This window comes from Chiloscyllium plagiosum, unplaced genomic scaffold (assembly GCF_037043375.1).
Source record: "Chiloscyllium plagiosum isolate Xiang-an unplaced genomic scaffold, Cpla_swu_hap1 HiC_scaffold_9, whole genome shotgun sequence".
In the NCBI taxonomy this organism is placed as follows: domain Eukaryota; kingdom Metazoa; phylum Chordata; class Chondrichthyes; order Orectolobiformes; family Hemiscylliidae; genus Chiloscyllium; species Chiloscyllium plagiosum.
In genome coordinates this window covers 27,980,791-28,002,109 of record NW_028270147.1, presented here as the reverse complement: position 1 = coordinate 28,002,109, position 21,319 = coordinate 27,980,791, and the positions used below count along the sequence as shown (strand labels likewise).

Here is a 21,319-nt window from a genome sequence, read left to right as displayed (position 1 = left end):
AGTGCCCCTGCCCTGAACATCATTTCATCTCCTCAGCGACACCACTGTCTTTCTCAACCTGCACATTAGGTTAAGTTGCACTGAACATCTTTGAAACCCTTTAAGTAGGAATTGCACTATCCAACTATCAAGTGAGGGCTATGTTTTACAACAGACATGGTTCTGAAGGTCCCTGACAGGGTAAGTGTTGAGAAGGTGTCTCTACTGAGTGTAGGAGTCTTAAACTAGGGAGCATAGTTACAGAGTTTAGGGGAGGCAATGGCTTAGTGGTATTATTGCTTTATTGTTAATCCAGAGACCCGGGTAATATCTTGGGAATCTGTGTTCAAATCCAACCAAGGCGGATGATCAAGTTTGAATTCAATAAAAATCTTGAATTAAGAGTCTAACGATGACTGTGAATCCATTGTCGATTATCAGCTGGTTCACTCGTGTCCTTTAGGGAAGGAAACTGCCATCATTATCTGGTCTGGCATCCATGTGACTCCAGATCCACAGCAAAATGGTTGGCTCTTAAACTGCCCTCTGGGCAATCAGGGATTGGCAACAAATGTTGGCCTAGTCAGTGATGCCTTCATCCCGTGAAAGAATAAAAAAGAATAAGGAGGCACTCATGTAAAAATGAAATACAAAGGGATTTCTTCTCCCAGAGGATAGTGAATGTGTAAAGAATTCTCTACCCCTGAGAGCTATGGAGCTTACATCACTGAAAGTCAATAAAGAAGTGATCGATTGATTTTTGAACAATTAGGGGTTTGAGGGCTATGATGACTTAGCATGAATGAGCAGTTGAGGCCTGGGACAGATCAGCAATAATCTTGTTGAATGTCCAAGCAGGCTTGAACGACCAAACGGCCTACTTCTGCTCCTATTCCTTGTATTCTTATTAATAGCCTCTCTGCAGGGAGGCTGACACACAGCTGAAGGGAAAGTTCAAGAATGGATTGTTTCACTCACCATTACACTTCCACATGACATCTTCATTCACAGCATTCAGTTTCTGGACTACAAGCAGAGCTGTTTCCCCCTTGTTCACTGTTGTTGTGAGCTTGCTTGGGTAGAATTCAGCTGGAATGTCAAAACAAAACCATGTTATGTGTTGAAACAATGTGACTCAGTGGTGGAAAATTTACAATGACAATGATGGAAAAAGAGAATTTATTTTTCCAAGTGATTATTGAGGATGCGGCAGTGTCCAGCAAACACCGACACTGCTAGTGATGCTAGAGGAGGAGTTACCAAATGCAGAAACAACTGGTCATGATGGAGGAGACGGTGATAGAGACAGGTGACGGAGATTTGTGAGTTAATGAACATAAACACCTCGAGTGATGGCTAAACAAGAATGATCAAACAGAGTAGGGTACATGTATGAGCACAGTATTAAGTATGGAAGCTGTATCACTGGACTCATTAATCAAGAGTCAAGAGAGTGGTACTGGAAAAGCACAGCAGGTCAGGCAGCATCCAAGGAGCAGGAAAATCGACGTTTCTTGATGAAGGGCTTTTGCCCGAAACGTTGATTTTCCTGCTCCTCGGATGCTATGCTTTTCCAGCACCACACTCTTGACTCTATCTCCAGCATCTGCAGTATTCACTTTTGCCTCAGTAATTCAGAGGCTTGGATTAATAAAAAAAATGGAAATCCCATCATTAAAGCTGAGGAACGTAAATTCAGTTCTAAAGTAAACCTGGAATAGAAGTCTAGTATCAGTAATTGTAACCATTGTTAAATACAGGATTGTTGAAAAAGAAAAATCTGTTTCAATCATATCCTTCAGGAAAGGAAACCTTCCCTCACCACCAGATGCACAGCTCTGTGGTTAACTCTTAAGTGTCCTTGGGCAAGGACAGAAAAGAATCCCATAAAAAAATGGCAGTGTTAATGACTGAGGAAGAAGAATGAGACAGTGTGGATATTAATCGTGACAGAGAAAGTTAAACACAGATCTGACAACTATTTATAGATGATGATTTACCCAATAAATACCACCACATGGAAATGTTAGCATTGATGGTTGAAAAAGTTACTAAACGTAGAGACATAGGAGTCGTTTTCTCTGGTGTCCCTGTGGAAATTTGGCTGAAAAATACTAATGCAATCCCAGAGAATGCTGGAAAAACTCGGCATCTGGCAGCATCTGTGGAAAGCAATAGATTTAACATTAACTGTTTTGAAGAAGTAACACCAGACACGAACCATTAACTCCCAGCAGTGCAAATTTACAGCATCCACAGTATTTTGCTTTTCTATAACTTAATAACACATTGGACCCTGAAACGTTAATTGTTTCTCTCTCCAAAGATGCTGCCAGACATGCTGACGTTTTCCAGAACTTTCTGCTTTTATTTCAGATTTACAGTATCCACAGTTTTGGATAGAACTGGATACGTTATAGAATCATAAGAGATAGCTGAGTTATGGAATGCTGTGAAAAATATGATTATTCTCTATATAACTGAGCATCTGAGCACTAGAGGGGGCTCAAGTCACCCAGTTATACAGAAATGGCATGTTGAATTAATAAAAATATGAAGAACCAAATTGTATAACAAACATATTTGGTAAGATTTCAGTTGTCATCCTTAGTATGATATTAAATACTATCCAATTAGCTCAGATTCCAAAAAATCAAAAGACCATAAAAGAGAGGAACAGAATTAGGCCATTCAGCCCATCATGTCTGCTCTGCCATTTGAAATTTTGGCTGATATGATTCTCAACCCCATTCTCCTGCCTTTTCCCTGTAACCTTTGATCCTCTTACTAATCAAGAACCTATCTATCTCTGTCTGAAACACACACAATGACTTGGTCTCCATAGCTTTCTGAGTTTCACAGATTCACCACCCTCTGGCTGAATGAATTGCTCCTCATCTCAGTTCTAAAGGATCATCCCCTTTATTCTGAGGCTGTGCCCTTGGGTCCAAGTTTCTCTACTAGTGGAAACGTCTTCGCCATGTCCATTATATCCAGGCCGCTCAGTGTTCTGAAAATATCAATTAAAACCTCCCCCCCATCATTCTTCTAAACTCCATTGAGTACAGACCCAGAGTCCTTAACCACTCCATCATATGACAAGCCCTTCATCCCCAGGTTCATTATTGCAAACCTTCGCTGGATCGTCCCCAGAATTCCAAGAGCCACAAGGAGGGCTCAGAGAGCACTTTGGGTGCCATGAATGAAGAAGATGGCTGCCATGGGTGAAGAAGATGGCTGCCATGGGGGAAGAACAAGGGTTCCAAGCAGGAAGAAAGGGACAGCACAAGTGGTCTGCATGGACAGTCAAGAAAAAGGAACATTCATAATGAGATGAAAAAGAGGACAGATTAAGAAGAGAGCTACAGGTGTGAGCAAGGAGAAGCAGGTTGCAATGGTGAAGGAGGAGGAGGGAGACCGAAGGTTATGGGGGGGTAATAGATGCAGGCTGCAAAAGACAGTAGTTTTAAACCTATCAATAAAGGAATACTTCACAGCTAAGTAAAGATTAGATTTATTATTTGCCTTGCCCAATACTGAATTCCACTTCCTGCAATGGAATTGCATATCAGACTGTTTGTATCTGAGAATGTGATACCACCCAAAATAAAAATTCCAAACCCACATTAAAAAAGAAAAGAAAGAGAAAACGAATTGACTGGGACATTTAGAATAGTTCTCCTGATCCTCTTTACAATAGTGCTAAGACATCTTTGACATTAGCAGGCAGATGAGGTCTTGATTTGATGTTGCATTCAAAACATGGCACCTCTAACAATACAGCATCCCTTCGATAATGCACCACTGGAATGCCAGCCTTAATTTTCATGTTCAAGCCCTGAATGAGAACTTGGAGACAGAACCTTAGGACTCAGAGGTAAGAGTAATGGCTGACAAGGTGTTTAACTTGAGTTCAACCATGGGTGATGATTTCCCTGACTGAAACTGTTTTAGAACCGCTTATGTGCCAGAAAGCATCAATACCGAATTAAAACTCAGTCAAAGCCACTTTGTTTCTGTCTAGCTGTTGTTCCAAAGATTACCTGCATTGCTGTTGATAATTGTCACAATGTGAGTTTTCTCTGTCTGTCGTCTTCCTTCGCAGTAGTAGATCCCCACCTGTTCCCAATCCTTACTGGAGCCTGTCGCCTGGATGCCATTGTGTCTGCTGGAGTCAGTTTCATAATTGAAATTGTGTTTTTTCACTTGAACTATCGAACTGTCCTTTTCCATTTTAAGTTCAGGTCCATCAGAACGACGCTCACCGGACACGCAGGAAAGAGGAAATACGTTCGAAGAATTGAGGTCCGTGATTAGGTAGAGGTCCAAAATTGCTCCTGTATGAAAAAATACATAGAAAGCATTGAAGATTCAAAATGTGAAAATTTGCAATGAAAGTCACATGACTTTCAGGCCTTCCTCATAAAGGTTACGTTTTTAAACTACACATTCCCTATTCTGAATATTGTAAGAAACTTTGCTTACTAGAAACTCACTGTAAACCAATTATAACAATTCATTTCAGATGGGATTACGGTCTTGTATTCTATAAAATGTATAGGTTATAATCCTTTAAACTCTTGGAAGATATGGAAATTAAAGCAATTGTGTTTGCATTGATTTGGTCTCCATAGCTTTAGTATTTTCCCTCAATTTCAACAGAAAATACTCTTCTTTAATCCAAAAACACTGGGATGTTTCATTTTTGAAGGGGAAGTTTAGATATTTAAATTATTTAACCTGATGGAATGCCTAATTTATCATAATTACAAATGCATGAATGGTTTAGTGAGTAGCAAGTTATCTATAAATTGAAATTTTAAAAATGTACCAAAGATTTTAATTGTGCATTTTCATTACACCAATAACTTTTGCATTTTTGTTAACTTTTTTAAAGCCTGGGAACATGCCACATGCTTCACAAACAGAATTTGACACACAGCCACATAGAGAGGTGTTAGGGCAGCCAATCAAAAGCTTGGCTAAAGAGTTAAGTTTTAAGAAGCTATATATATATAGTGGTAGAGAAGTGTAGTGGTTCAGGAAAAGCTTTCCAAAGGTTATGGTTGAAGATACTAATGCTGCAATTATAAGCATATAGATAATCAAATGCAAGTGTTGTAAGATGCCATTTAAAACTCTACTGCTTTTGCAGTCCTAATGCACACCAAATCCTGTTCCCCCATACCAATCTGAAGCCCATCTAACCTACACTATTCCGTGTACGTCCATATGCTTGTCCAATGACGACTTAAATGTACTTTTCGATAATGGAGACTTGGGACTGCCACCCAGCCATTGTCGAAAAGAACCAAGACAAGACAATTTCAATCAACCTGCAAAGCCAAAAATCTCAAAAAAAGGCTGTTCAATGACCAATCTCAAGAACATCCACTGTAACAACTGCAACAAATAACTCAGGGACCGATCCACACTTTTTAACTTGTACTTTTTTGTCACTTCCTGTTGCTAATTCACGTGTATACATGTTGCATTATTATTTCATCTCATGGTTAGCTGCTAATAAACTCAGCTAATAAACTCAGTCTTTCATTCAGAGTGATCAGGATGAAGGGCTTATGCCTGAAATGTTGATTCTCCTGCTCCTCAGATGTTACCTGACCTGCTTGCTTTTCCAGCACCACACTCTCAACCCTGATCTCCAGCATCTGCAGTCCTCACTTTCTACTCAGTCTTTCATTAACTCAAGAAATCCAATTCAATTGGCTGCTTTTACAATCTAAATTCCTTTGGTCTGGATGAAAAGTATCCACTATGAAGGGGATTATTTTTAAAGTAATCTTGTTGTGACAAATGGAGGATGGGTTAGGGAGGGGGGAGCCATGCCCAGGGACTGCCCATAATGCTGGCAAGGCTGACAGTTATCATTTATGGGGTAAAAACAATGACTGCAGATGCTGGAAACCAGATTCTGGATCAGTGGTGCTGGAAGAGCACAGCAATTCAGGCAGCATCCGACGAGCAGCAAAATCGACGTTTCGGGCAAAAGCCCTTCATCAGGAATCCCTAACTGCCCTTGAGATAATGATGAATGACCATATTCCTATAGTGGGGGTATAGTCAATTATAGGATTTAAATAAATAGTTGAAGATAGAAAGATACTAAAGGTTTTCAAGGAAAATGAAGGAATTATCACTTGAATAGATAGTACTAAAATGGAACTGGCACTGATTCAAGCAGAATGGGTCAAATAGCCTCCTTCCATCTTGAAATATCAAAAATACTTTTGTAGGTCCATAACTATTGCCTGTCAAGATTGGTATTTAATTTTTACAATAGTTGCTCAGGTTATTAATCCAGTAAAACTATGCTCATTAGCTTGGCTTAACACTGCAGCACAAATGGCTGGTCTCCCTGCTAAAGGAAGGATGTTATGAAACATGAAAGGGTTCAGAAAATATTTACAAGGATGTTGTCAGGGTTGGAGCATTAGAGCTACAGGGAGAGGCTGAATAGGCTGGGGCTCTTTTCCCTGGAGTGTTGGAGGTTGAGGGGTGATCTTATAGAGGTTTATAAAATCATGAGGAGCATGGATAGGGTAAATAGACAGTGTCTTTTCCCTGGGGTGGGGCAGTCCAAAGCTAGAAGGCATAGGTTTAAGTGAGAGGGGAAAGATATAAAAGGCATTGAAGGGGCAACTTTCTCATGCAGAGGGTGATGTGTGGTTGGAATGAGCTGCCAGAGGAAGTGGTGACAGCTGGTAAAATTACAACATTTAAAAGGCAGCATGAGACCAGATTAATTTAGAATATCTGGTTGGCATGGACGAACTGGACCGAAGGGCCTGCTTCCATGCTGTACAGCTCTATAACTCTAACTGATAGATAGCTGAAGGTCACAACAGGAGGTGACGCATTGGCAGTGGCGTAGTGGTAATGTCACTGAGCCGTAATCCAAAATTCCACACTCAAATCTTCTGGGGATATGAGTTCAAATCAGACCAGGGTAGATAGTGAAATTTAAATTGAATAAAAATCTAGAATATAACGTTGGTCATGTTACAACTGTTGGTTGTTATGTAAAAACAGAAATCTGCTGTCCTTGCCTGGTCAGCCCAATGTGTGACTGCAGATAATGTGGTTGATTTTTAACTACCCTCTGAAATGGTCTAGGCTGCCACTCTGTCTCAGGACAGTTAAGGATTGGCAATAAATACTAGCTTAGCTAGTGATGTCCACATTCTATTAAATGAAAAAGGTACAATGATCAAAGTAAGTGTAAAACACTTTGAAGAGGACACGGTAACGTAACTCTCCCAAGAGAAATATCACAGCTCATTGTCCTTAGACTCTAACATGAGAAAGTTTCCCCATTATTTCTGCAAGTAATCACATTCTGAATTGCTATCTTTACAGACCTCTTGCTCAATGTTCTAACAGGCTGAAATGTCTTTCCTATCATATCTAGCTATTTCCATTTTCTCATTCCTCCATGTTCTTCCTCATTTGCAACATTATAGGGGTTACTATTGACAGCAAGAGCTTTGCTAGGTTGTTGTAATCGAGAGGGCTTGACTTTTGGTATCGTATACCTTCGAGCTGATATTTAGAAAATGGAATAGCATGTTCCAGAACAAAAAGAGGACTGACACATTTCATAAGGGGGTGATGCAGCTGTTTTCTCATTTCCTGCACTGTCATAGTTCTGAAACGATGTCTAGTTCATTTCCTCAGTCTGTTTGATTGATAATAGCACCTCATCAGAATTTTTATGTGTGTGAGACAGATCCATATGATGTATCACTGAGTAGAATAGTATATGAAATCAGGATTTGAACAGGAACTACAGATAAATCACCAGAACCTGTTTTTAAATATTCTACTATAACCTCAGTAAAACCTGAAACACTTTTTTCTCCAAGGCAAGTTAACAGAAAGCGATTCTGTTTGTAAATGTTCTTGAGACAGGAGTAGCTGCAATTGTAATATTACTGAGAGACACATAACTCTGATGTAGTGAGGATGCTGTAGACACAATTCCCATTGATATTCCAGCTGATTTTCAATCTGCTATGGTGTTATTCTGGGGTATGAAGACCAGGTTAAACATGTGGTTAGAAAGTGAAGAGATAATGACTCTGCTTTTCGTCATTTATATAAATGTTCTGGAAGTGGATATAGGAAGTTTGCAGATGACACCAAAACATGAGGAAGGTTGTCTCATATTACAATGGAATCTTGATCAGGTGGGCTAATGCTGAGGCATCGCAGATGGAGTTTAATTTAGATAAATGCATTTTGGTAAGGTAAACCAGGTGTGTTTCCGAACAAAGAGACCTAGGGGTGCAGGTGCATAGTTCCTTGAAAGTGGTGTCACAGGTAAATGGGTTGGTGAAGAAGGCATTTGGCATGCCTGACTTCATTGAGTCTAGAAGTTGGGATGTTATGTTGTAGCTGCACTTGATATTGATGAGGCCACTTTTGGAATGTTGCATACAATTCTGGTTGGCCTTCTAGAGGAAGGATATTGTTAAACTTGAGAGGGTGCAGAAAAGATAACAAGGATGTTGCTGGGACTGGAGGTTTTGAATTATAGGGAGATGCTGAATAGGCAGGGTTTTTTTTCCATGGAGCATTGGAAACTGAGGGTGACCTTTATAAGAGGTTTATAAAATCATGAGGGACATGGATAAGGTGAATAGCCAAGGCCCTTTCCAAGGATGGGGGAGCCCAAAAGTAGAGGGCATAGATTTACGATGAGAGAGGAAAAACTTAAAATGGACCTAAGGGGCAACTTTTCCATGCAGAGAGTGGTCCGTGTATGGAATGAACTGCCAGAGGAAGTGGTGGAGGCTGGTACAATTACAATTAAAAGGCATCTGGATGAGTATGTGAAAAGAAAGGATTAGAGGGATCTGGGCCAAATCCTGGCAAATGGGACTAAGTCAGATTGGGATAGCTGGTTGGCGCAGATAAATTGGACTTAAGGGTCTATCTCTCTATGACTCATACATTTGAAACGGGGAAGGAGGAATAGTAAAGGACTAGAAGTAGAAAATGACAGAGAGTGTGGAGAAAAAGAGCAAGCAAAGAGGAGGGAAGGAGATGGAAGGTGAGTTGGTGCAAATGAAGGATGGGAAAGGGTGCGGGGTGGTGTTTGCCAGTTCATAAAGTAAAGCATTGAACATTAGCATGATGGGGTAAGTGTGAGAGGTGCGAAGGTGAGGGCTGCTCATAAACAGATCCGTCCCTGATTTAGCTAAGTGATTCATAACTGAAGCCATAAGATTCAAATCAGCCAATAATGCAAGTTTCTGAACAGGCCTTTAGGCACTGGTGTTCATTTAATCTTCTCTCTTACATTAGACAGCTGTGAAAGAGCTGCAACCAAAAGCTGATTCTGCGTTTACCCAGCTCCTTTTTTTTGTTTATTTAACCTATTTTTCTAATCAACTTGTTCAGAGATGTTATTATACAACTGTGGAACAGGTGGAACTTAAACCCAGACCTCCTGCTCCTGGGGTAGGGACACTCCCACTCCATCACAAGAGAGCTACATTCCAGATCCTCTAAAGAGGGCAGTGGTCAATGTTTGCAGCTGCCTTTGGGATGAATATCCTTTTTCTACTTCTAATAACAGAGTTGGAAAAGGAAGAGCTTTGTTGATGATCATTTGACAATTAACTTGATTTATTGTTTTCCCAACATCCATCTCAAGCCTCAGAAAGCAACACACACACACACCAGTTCTATGTCTAGGAAGTTATACCAGTTCTATGTCTAGGGAGTTGTGTGAAGAATATTCCTGAAGTTCCTAGCTGAAATTTGCTTCATATATCAATTAGTCAATTATGAAAATAAACATACATTGTCAAATTCTTACTGAGTTTAACTTTGTTGGGATGTAATGACCCTTAGGTCATTAAAGAGACTGCTGAACACACAGATCCAGACGGACATATATCCTGTCCCATTGTGTAAAATTTCATCCTTCTCCAAAGCTGTTATCACAGTGTCAACATGCTTGAAATATAAGATCTGCATTCTTAAATCAATTCTGCCAACATAACTGTTTTGTTTGTGTTCTATATTAAATCAATTTAAACACATATCTACATTTATACAGGGCTGTGGTGAAAACATGACCTTAGTGCATCTGTTTCCAACCCCACTTGCAATTAATCAAGCTTCTCCTCACCAGATCAGTTCTACTTGTTAGGATCAAGTGAGAAAGGATAAACCAGTTCCTCTGTTTTCAACCTCCTCATTTGGTAATGAAAAAGATTTAAGATCTTTTAAGCACAAAACTTCCCTTTATCAATTAAAATGTAGTTTTTTTTCCGTGAGTCAATCACAGAATATTCTTGTGTGAAAGAAAAATCAATTTTATTACCTGTCGATCTCATAGAAAATAATAAAGATGGAATGTCAAACACAGGGCCTTTGTACATTGGACCTTCATACATAAACACACATCAGTACAAAGTTATAAAAGTTAAATAGATAATTTCCAGTACAAAGGAAGATAAGTTTTTTTTATTTATTCGTGAGATGTGAGCATTGCTGATTGGGCCAACTGAATTGCCCATTCCTAGTTCCTCTTGAGAAGATAGTGGTGAGATGCCACTGCAGTCCATTTGTGTACCCACAATGCCATCAGGGAGGTAAATCCAGGATTTTCACCCAAGGACAGTGAATGAACAGTGATATATTTCCAATTCAGAATGGTGAATGGCTTGGAGGGAAACTTCCAAGTAGTGTTGTTTCCAGGTATCTGTGGCCATGTATCTATAGTCACAGTTTAGAGTCCCTTGTGTGTTCATGTTTTAACCATGACCACAGCTGATTCATTGAACTCTTGGACCTCAGCGGTGTTGAGTAACTAAAGCTATCCTTCCAAGTTCTTGGTCCTCTGATTCTTCTTTACAATTAATGTTAAGCTAGGCACTTTGCTTCTTCAGACTGACTGCCTTCTCAGTTGTTGTTCAGTTTTGTATTCTTGATTTCATCCCTTCCTGGCCTGCCAAAGCACTACTAGAAACACAAGTTGACTGTATAAGCTATGCCTGTTGAGGTCATTGTGTCCGGGTTGATAATTCCAGTTGATGTTTCATCACGAAAGGTTCTCAGAATGGTGTAAACCAAATAAGGAATTGGAATCTTTTCACACCTCCCATTTATTCTGATTTGACTGGTTTCTTTGTTCATGGGTCTTCAATCTAATCCATGTAAGTTCCATGAAATTTGGCCAATCTGTTTGGATCAGGAAATCACTGTGGCCATTTGAAGTCAGTATTTTGGTTCCTTTTTAAAACTATTTCAATCCATGTAAGTCCAGGTATTAAACTGACTCATGGAACACAAAGATCAATAGTCTGTACTATATTTAGTCATGACACATTAAAATAGTCTACCTTTTCACCTTCTCACTACCCTACTGGCTTCCCAATGTCACTTCATTCTCAAAACTAATCTTAACCCACCCTTTTGCATTATCTGCTCAATGCTGAATTCTACCATTCTACTTTGCTCTGCAGTCACTTGTTTCACCTTCAACCCATTATTGTCCATCTATTATCCTTGCCCCTACCCAAGTAAAAGTCATCACTATCAAAGATGCTCCCTTTCTCCTGCTTCCCTTCATTTCCTTCAAATACACACTTTCATACCTTCTTAATTATATTCTGTCTCTTCCTCCCACCACCTTTCTCTTTTTCTCACTCTTTGAGACAGACCTTGTCTGAAATGGGCAACGGAGATTCAAAACTTTGAATGTAAGTGAAAACAGGAAGAGATATAACGTGAATTCTGAGCTCCCTGCTACAAGAAAAGAAGTTGTGACATTTGAAAGGGTTCAGAAAAGATTTACAAGGATGTTGCCAGGATTGGCAGGTTTGAGCTATAGGAAGAGGCTGAAACGGCTTGGACTATCTTCCCTGAAGTGTCGGAGGCTGAGGGGTGAGTTTATAGAGGTTTAGAAAATCATGAGGAGCATGGATGGGGTGAATGGCAAGATGTAAAAGAGACCCGAGGGGCAACATTTTCACATACAGGGTGGTGTGTATATAGATTGAGTTACAACATTTAAAATGCATCTGATGGGTATATGAACAGGAAGGGTTTAGAGGAATGTGGGTCAAGTGCTGGCAAATGGGACTAGATTAATTAAGGATATCTGGTCAGCATGGATGAGTTGGACCGAAGGGTCTGTTTCCATGCGCAGTACATCTGTATGGCTCTATGACTCTATGATATGCCAATTCACTTTCATCCACTTATATAAAGTTAAGCTCTACCACATTGTCTCATAGATATGGCACTGGAAGAAAATCTAAACCATCAACAAAGTACAACTGCATATTAAAACCAATTAAATATCCAACTGTTTTCTTGAATTCTCTCAATACATTTTCTGGGGTAAATAGAGTAGAAAACAAAAGTTACAGAAGGTTTATATTTTAAATTCAAACATTTCTCTCATTCTCTCCCTGACAGAAATATATGCCCCCTTTCAAAACAAAGTCAATAAAAACATTTCCTTCAATCAAGTCTTTAAAGAATTGTGAAAAACAATTTTTAAAAAATGAAAATGCCAAAGACAAACAGTGCAAAGACACTGAAACATCCTGAGGATACCTTTAAGTCAATGTCTTCAGTTCACCTACTGTCAGCAGAAATAGCTTCTCTATCAGCGCAATTTATCAAATTTTCTTTTTGTCTTGGAAAGTCACTATTGAATGGCACATGTGTACATTCAGGGGTCATTTTCAGATGGCAGCCAATGAATCGTGGAGTTCCACAACTTGAGACCACAACTATTCACGTTATACATTAACGATCTGGATGAAGGAATTGAGGGCATTGTTGCTAAATTTACAGATGACATAAAGATAGGTGGTGGGTCAGGTAGTTTTGAGGAAGTAGGGAGACTGCAGAAGGACTTGGACATGCTAGGAGAGTAGGCAAAGAAGTGGTAGATGGAATACAATGTGGGAAACTGTGTGGTTATGCACTTTGGTGGGAAGAAAAGAGGCATAGAGTATTTCCTAAACACTCATTCAGGATCCTCTTAAGGTTAACATGTAGGTTCAGTTGGCAGTTAGGAAGGCAAATGCAATGTTAGCATTAATTGCAAGAAACCTAGAATGTAAGAGCAAAGATGTACTGCTAAGGCTGTTTAAGGCTCTGGTCTTACCATATTGGGAATACTGTGAGCGGGTTTGGGCCCATATCAAAGGAATGATGTACTGGCATTGAAGATTTACAAGGATGATCCCAGGAATGAAGTGTTTGTCATATGTGGAGCAGTTGAGCACTCTTGGTCTGTAGTCAATGAAGTTTAGAAAGACGATGGAGAATCTGATTGAAACTCATAGAACACTGAAAGGCCTGGATAGAGAGAATGTGGTGAAGATGTTTTCTCAACACTAATACCCCACAAGGCTGCATACTCGCTCTCCCCCCCCGCCCACTGTTATCTTTATATGATCACAACTGTATGGCCAAATTCGGCCCCAACTCCATTTACAAGTTTGCTGGCGACACCACCTTTGTAGGTTGGATCTCAAACAATGACGAGACAGATTACAGGAAAGCGATTGAGTGTTTATCGGTATGATGTAAAGACAACAATCTCTCCATGAATGTTAGCAAGATTAAGGAGCTGGTCATTGACTTCAGGAAGCAAAGTGGAGGGCACATCCTTGTCTGCATCTTTGGTGCTGAGGTGGAGATGGTCGAGAGCATTAAGTTCCTGGGAGTGATGACCGCCAGCAATTTGTCCTGGTCCACTCAACACTGCAGTCAAAAAATCACAACAATGCCTCTTCTTCCTCAGGAGGCTAAGGAAATTCATCCACAAAGACTCTTTGCAACTGTTAGACTCGAAACGTCAGCTCTTTTCTCTCCTTACAGATACTGCCAGGCTTGCTGAGATTTTCCAACATTTTTTCTTTTTTGGTTTCAGATTCCAGCATCCGCAGTAATTTGCTTTTATTATATGGTATAGCAACTGATCTGCCCAAGACTGCAAGAAACTACAGAGTTTTGAGCATAGCCAAGTCCATCACGCAAACCAACCTTCCATCCATTGACTGCACCTACACCATCCACTGCCTCGGGAAAGCAACTAACATAATCAAAGACCCCTCCCTGCCCTGTTATACTCTCTTCCACATGTTTCCATTGGATAGAATTTATGGAAGTTTGAATACACATACAAACAGATTCAAGAACAGTTTCTTCCTCACTGTTATCAGACTTTTGAATGGACCTCTCAGATGTTAATTCTGATCTCTCTCTCTCTGTGCATCTTCTCTATGGCTGTAACAGTGGATTCTGCACACTATTCTGCCACCTTGATGCACTTTGTATGGTATAATCTGCCTATACAGCATGCAAAACAACAGTTTCCATCCTATCTTGGTACATGTGACAATGATAAATTAAATGAAACTAGTAGGTGAGACTAGGACCCAAAAGGCATGACCTCAGAGTGAAGTGACAACCGTTTAGAACTGAGATGAGGCTGAATTTCTTTAACCAAAACATGGCTAATCTGTGGAACTCATTGCCATTTTACGCCATGAAGGCCAAATCATTGAGAATATTTAAGACTTGCTGGGCATATCCAGCTCGGGGTTAATTCAAGAGGGTATTGTCTGGAAGAATGGAATATAATGATTGGCAGAAACGGGAAGAGTGGGGGGTGGGGAGGAATTTATGAGTGCTGAATGGACGCAGGAAATGATGTGCGGTACTGCGATGGTGCTGAAAGGAATGATGTGCACCTTCTGACCCGATATTCAGGTAAGCATATTTAACAGATGTTCAGCCATCTTCAGCTATTCTGTCAGGACTGTGGTAATCTAGGAAGGTGGAACGCAGACACAATTTACTAAATAGAGGGTAACTCATTTGGTCAGGTGGAGTCAAGCACATGCTAGTCCTGTTATTAATACATGAAACAGGCAACATTTTGTACAGATGCAGCAGCAGCAAATATCTGAGTGACTTCTTATAACTTTGGATTTTTGGAAGCGGCTGAGAACTCCAAATAAAACCTGCAAAGAAGACATTAAAAAATATAAAAACCAAAGAACTGTGGATGCTGGAAATTAGAAACAAAAACTAAAATTGCTGGTAAAATGCAACATGTTTGACAGCATCTACAGATAGAAAGCAAAGTTAATATCTAGTGACCCTTCTTCAGAACATGAAAAAAACAAACCAATTAATAAATGCTGCTGTTGAATATGTCATTTTCTTAAACCTTAAAATGTTTTATGTTAAGCCTTTTAGTTTGGATTTAGTTTAGTCAATTATTGCAGAAAACAGATTGGGGAATGAAAATCATCTTGGAAAATGCTTTGACAAATTTGTGGCCAGATGCTGTATCATTCTTACTATAGTGTAACAGCTAATGCATATTGAAAGTGTCTATCACAGAACGACCAGTGGGAGTAGCAGTTATGACAGGTACAAAGAATGAGATTTCAATTAAATATGCACAACCACCAGGCCACTGGCATTCCAAAGTCCAGGAGTGGGGAAAAGTTTAGCCCATGGTGTTTCAGATATCAAAATCAAGTGAGTCCCTTCAATGGACTAGCTGTCTACTTACCTGAAACTGGCTCAGAGAAAAGCCAGAACAAATTTCAGGTACTTTGGTCAAAGATTATGTTGCACAAGCTCCATGTACTTGTTCTTGAGCAGCATAGTTAGTGTTTCTTAAGGCTGCTCCAAAAACAAAAACAGATACCAAAACATCCTCATAAGTTTTATTTTGATGGAGTCAAGAGGAGTTGAAATGATCCTTGCACTTCCATAGAAACATTGTGGATTATTGCCATTTGATACTTACTCTCTTAGTTTGTTGTTTAGTTCCACCATACTCAACCCCACCCTAAGATCTACATGAGGACCACTTTACATGGGACTAACCGGGGTTGGTAAGATCCCAGTGATGAGCTACACAAGAACACAGAGTTCCCTCGGCAATTGTGGATAAAAGTTTTGGACAGTGCTGTGAGAAACCCAGAAGAGAAATCATAGGGCATTAAAAAGAATATTTCTTCAAATTTTCTTTGAATACTTTTGTTGACATGGTTAAAAAAAAGTACTGAGATGGGGGAATACAAGATTGACTCAGATGATTGGAGTTGCAAAACTGTGTTGTGAAATCGGCAGGAAAATCTATTGCAGTTGGCAATGCTACTGTACTCCTCTTTGACACTGAGAGTTCAATTCTGATGAAGGCACAGAAAGACTCACAAAATAATTGCTCGCTGGGACTCTCAACCAGATGTTGTGCTCGGTTCTCAATCTTATCACATGTGAAATTAATCTTAACAATTCACCAGACAGTAGATATTTTATTTTGTGATTTATCAATTCTTTCACAATTTTTGCAAACATGACTCCAAGATCCCGCCATAACTTCTTCCACTTAAGTGAACAGACCTTTAGTTTTTTGTCTCATCATTAGTAAATTCTTTCATTCCTGGGGTCATCTAACAAATCCACACCATAAAATATTCAAAATACTCTAGCAAGATAAATTAGCATCCTGTACAAATTCATAATTATTTCCTTGTTCTTGTATAGAGCACCCTGGACGTCAGACCAAGAAATCAATATGCCATTGTTTAATGACATTTTGTTCTTGTCATTTCGTTTATACAGATCTAGCTATCTTCATCCCTCAACTTATTTGTGCTTCTAGGGTATAATTAGGGAATTGTTAGTTTTTCTTAATATTTCACTCATCTGGAAGTTTCCTTCACTTTCTTATCCTCTAATTTATCGCCAGTAAATTCTGGCATTATTCCCAGTCTATGCAAATTGTTTGCTTCTATAAAGAATGAAAAGAATACCAATCCAGTGGACTTCCTGTTAGCTTCATTTTATTAATATGAGAAACGTCTTTTACTCTTAATCTCTTGTTAATCCCTCTATCCATGTTTCCACTTCACCTTTAATAACATTGCTTTCTCCTTTAAAACAAGGATTTTACATGAAACATTATCACCTTTTTTAAAATATGAAAAATAGATAACATCCCCTCCATCTCCTTTGTCTTTTTGTTCAGGGACATACAACAGTGAAATCAAAGAATAAAATTAGTGTAGAATAAAATGAATGAATGACAAATCCATTGTCAGTTCCTTCTTGGCCTTAGCTTTTTGAACAGTTCTGTAATGCTACCCTTTATAATCGTTTCCATTTCTATCACTGATGTGAGGTTCATTGTTAACTGCGGGTTGAAATCTTTGAGGAGAAAGTGAGGTCTGCAGATGCTGGAGATCAGAGATGGAAATGTGTTGCTGGAAAAGCGCAGCAGGTCAGGCAGCATCTAGGGAACAGTAGAATCGACGTTTTGGGCATTAGCCCTTCTTCAGGAACCCATCACATAGCACTGCATGTTTCAGGCATTCTGAAGTGTTAGGTCTCAAAGGCAATGGTATACCCATTGAAAAGGATCATCACCATCAGTTGCCACATGTAGTTAATCACACTCAGATCTCCAAAATATTGATTAGCAGCCAATAAATGTGCTCCCTAGTGGCTGGATTGCTTTAAAATGGGGTTAAAGAAGCAGATTTCAGTCCTGAAGAAGGGCTAATGCCCGAAACGTCGATTCTACTGTTCCCTAGATGCTGCCTGACCTGCTGCGCTTTTCCAGCAACACATTTCCATCTCATTGTTAACTGCACAAACCTATACATATTGTTTAAACAGGCTGCAACATTTACCACCACACCTTCAATAGCTGCAGAAATTCTTTATTACACTTCCTATTTCTGGAGAATTTCATTCATACCTATTCGTGGTTAGTAACGGCCAATAAGCATCCACATGTGAAACTCAGTGACTGAAATCTGCTTCTTTAACCCCATTTTAAAGCAATCCAGCCACTAGAGAGCACATTTATTGGCTGCTAATCAATATTTTGGAGATCTGAGTGTGATTAATTACATGTGGCAACTGATGGTGATGATCCTTTTCAATGGGTATACCATTGCCTTTGAGACCTAACACTTCAGAATGCCTGAAACATGCAGTGCTATGTGATGGGTTCCTTGAAAAGCCCATGATCAGTGAACGAACAGACTGCCCCAAATCGGAGTCTCTGTCCCATCTCCATTAGCTGCCAGCATGAGACGGCATTTACAGGAAGAAACAGCAGCCTGCTTTTCTTCTGATGAGTTTTCCTACTTTGTATTTTGTCTAACAGGACACAATAAAATGTACATAACAGGTAAGGATACTGCTGAAAATGGATCCACACCTATTTATTCCAATACTTATTGAACTGCTTTTTGTTTCAGTTTTGCAGCAGTCACAGTGAGAACGTAGAACATAGAGCAGTACAGTACAGGCCCTTCGGTCCTCAATGTTTTGCTGACCTTTTATCCTACGCTAAGATCTAACTAACCTACGTACCCTACATTTTACTATCACCCATGTGCCCATTCAAGTGTCGCTTAAATGTCCCTAATGTATCTGACTCTACTACCACTGCTAGCAGTGCATTCCACGCATCCACCACTCTCTCTGTAAAGAAGCTACCTCTGACATCTCCCCTAAACCTTCCTTCAATCATCGTAAAATTATGTCCCCTTGTGATAGTCATTTCTCCTGGGAAAAAGTCTCTGGTTATCCACTCTATCTATGTCTCTCATCATCTTGTACACCTCTATCAAGTCACACCTCATCCTTCTTTGCTCCCATGACAAAAGCCCTAGCTCCCTCAACCTTTCCTCATAAGACATGCAGCATCCTGGTAAATCTCCTTTGCACCCTCTCTAAAGCTTCCATATCCTTCCTAACATGAGGCAACCAGAACTGAACACAATATTTCAAGTGTGGTCTAATTAGGGCTCTATAGAGCTGTAACATAACCTCACAGTTCTTAAACTCAATCCCCCTGCTAATGAAAACCAACACACCATACGCCTTCTTAACAACCCTACCAACTTGGGTGACAACTTTGAGGGTTCTATGGATGTGGACCCCAAGATCCTCTGTTCCTCCATACTGCCAAGAATCCTGCCTTTTACCCTGTATTCTGTTTTCAAATTTGACCTTCCAAAATGAATCACTTCACACTTTTCCAGGTTGAACTCCATCTGCCACTTCTCAGCCCAGCTCTGCATCCTGTCAATGACGCATTGCAATCTACAACAGTCCTCCACACTATCTACCACTCCACCAACCTTCGTGTCATCGACAAACTTATTAACCCACCCTTCCACTTCCTTATCCAAGTCATTTATAAAAATAACAAAGAGCAGAGGTCCCAGAACAGATCCCTGTGGAACAACACTGGTCACCAAGCTCCAGGCTGAATACTTCCCATCTACTACCACCCTCTGTCTTCTATGGGCTAGCCAATTCAGACAGCCAAATTTCCTGTATCCCATCCATCCTTACTTTCTGATTGAGCCTACCATGGGGAACCTTATCAAAAGGCTTGCTAAAATCCATATACACCACATCCACTACTCCCTTCATCAATGTGTATTGTCACATCATCAAAGAATTCAATAAAGCTTGTGAGGCATGACCTGACCCTCACAAAGCCATGCTGACTGTCATCCATCAAACAATGCTTTTCCAAATAATCATAAATCCTGCCTGTTTCAATATTAGTATGAACATAAAGGGAGAGAAATTTGGATACTGTATCATCGCGAAGCAACCTCAACAGCCTGTGGGACTGACAGACATGGGAGCTGATGCAACTCAGCAGAGTAATGTTACACAAGCTATTTTCCTCCACAAAATGGCAATGGTTATCGCAACAAAATGAACTTACTTATCACATTGTAAAATAACCCAAGACACTTCTTAGGATTGGCACTGACAATTTAACGATTTCAATAACATTGGAAAAAAATACATTTAGCATTAGTCAACAAAAGTTGGTCAATGAAGTCTGACAAGCATCAAAAGAGGAGAGGTAACAAAGTGGAGAGCCTTACAGACAGAACTGCAGAGCTTAAGAGACAGTTGAAAGCATGATCACCAATGGAAAGGTGAAGGAACTCAGGGATGCAAAGAAGGCTAGAACTGGAGGTAAGCTTCGTTCTTAATGGGTCATCGATATAAACACTTGGAGGTAGATGTAAATGAGTCTATGATATATAATATATTTTTTTAAAGAAATATGTATGTATGGAATTTAATATATTACATATAGATATAAACACACCAGTGAAGTTACCATGGCATTTCACACAGGGAGTCAAGAACAAGTTTAATTTTCAAATGAATCAAAATTAGAAAGCAATGGGTAATTAAACCAAGACATGAACACATACTTCAGTCCCAATTTAAAGTCATATATTTTGTTCAAATACATTGATTTTATTATGATTTAAAAGCTTTCTAAAAGGTATGAAACTGTAATGAAATTTGATTAGCAGGGAAATAGAATGTAGGTGTTTCTCCAAAGTACAGACTGGGGAGCTGGATGATTCAATACTTTATACACAACAAAATGTGAGTGCTACCACAAACTAAAGGTCAGAGGATGGTATGTTTACACACATCTTCAGCAAAGAATGTGGAATTTCCAAGGGAAGTGAAAATTTTGTAAACAGGAAATGTGCATAGACATATATTAGCTATAAACTCTCAGAGCTTCCATGGTATTTTCATGATGAGTCAGAAGATGTGGAGTTAGAAAATAGTCCTCTTTGTGCATGTTTTCCATCCATAAAATATACACAACAATGGTTCAAACTCACAAAGCTATACTCTGCACTCTAGGACGATTGAAATATATTCAGCATTATATTGACCTTGACTAATGTTTGTGAATCCAAAGCACTGCCTTCAATAGGCAGGAAGTTCCTTGCATACACTAATGAGGGGCTTAATGGTCTATTAATGTAGAACAGAGGTGTGGCAATACTTTTGGAAGAACTGAATGTGGTTTTGGGTTTGATGTTATTTAGGAGGTGCTGGGCTTGGACAGATTGTTTTCAGGTTTTCAAATTGTTGGAAAGAGTGAAAAGGGCATATTGGTCCTCAAGGTGTCAGACAGAATTGGCTATAAAAAAGGCCAAGGAGTAGGAAGTCAGCAATAAATGAAGGAGGGCCCTGCAAAGGGGCTGAGAGCAGAAGGAAGGATCGTGTAGGAGAATAATTGACACCATTCTTCAATTCCTCTCTGGTATCCAGTTGATTGCCCCTCTCAGTGAAAGAGTCTGAAGTTCAAAAAGCAGAAGCTTAATGTGGAAGCTATGAAAGTATCCCACCACTGCACTACAAAGCCATTACCATGCCTTAGCTATAAATTCAGAGTGTTGCAAGAGCAGGGTTTGCACTGTCAGACTGGTCAGGAAAAATGTCTATTACGAGGGCCAGGGTT

The 21,319-nt window shown here is 39.7% G+C and overlaps 1 protein-coding gene across 1 annotated transcript in view; it reads right to left on the bottom strand.

Annotated features, from left to right (window-relative positions):
• Window positions 1–21,319, bottom strand: part of tie1 (tyrosine kinase with immunoglobulin-like and EGF-like domains 1) — an 89,146-nt gene that overhangs the window by 55,676 nt on the left and 12,151 nt on the right. The window contains exons 2-3 of the mRNA XM_043698905.2: window positions 4,023–4,316; window positions 958–1,068 (exon numbers count right to left, since the gene is read on the bottom strand). Coding sequence (XP_043554840.2) covers window positions 958–1,068; window positions 4,023–4,316 — 405 coding nt within the window. The remainder of the gene's footprint in view (window positions 1–957; window positions 1,069–4,022; window positions 4,317–21,319) is intronic.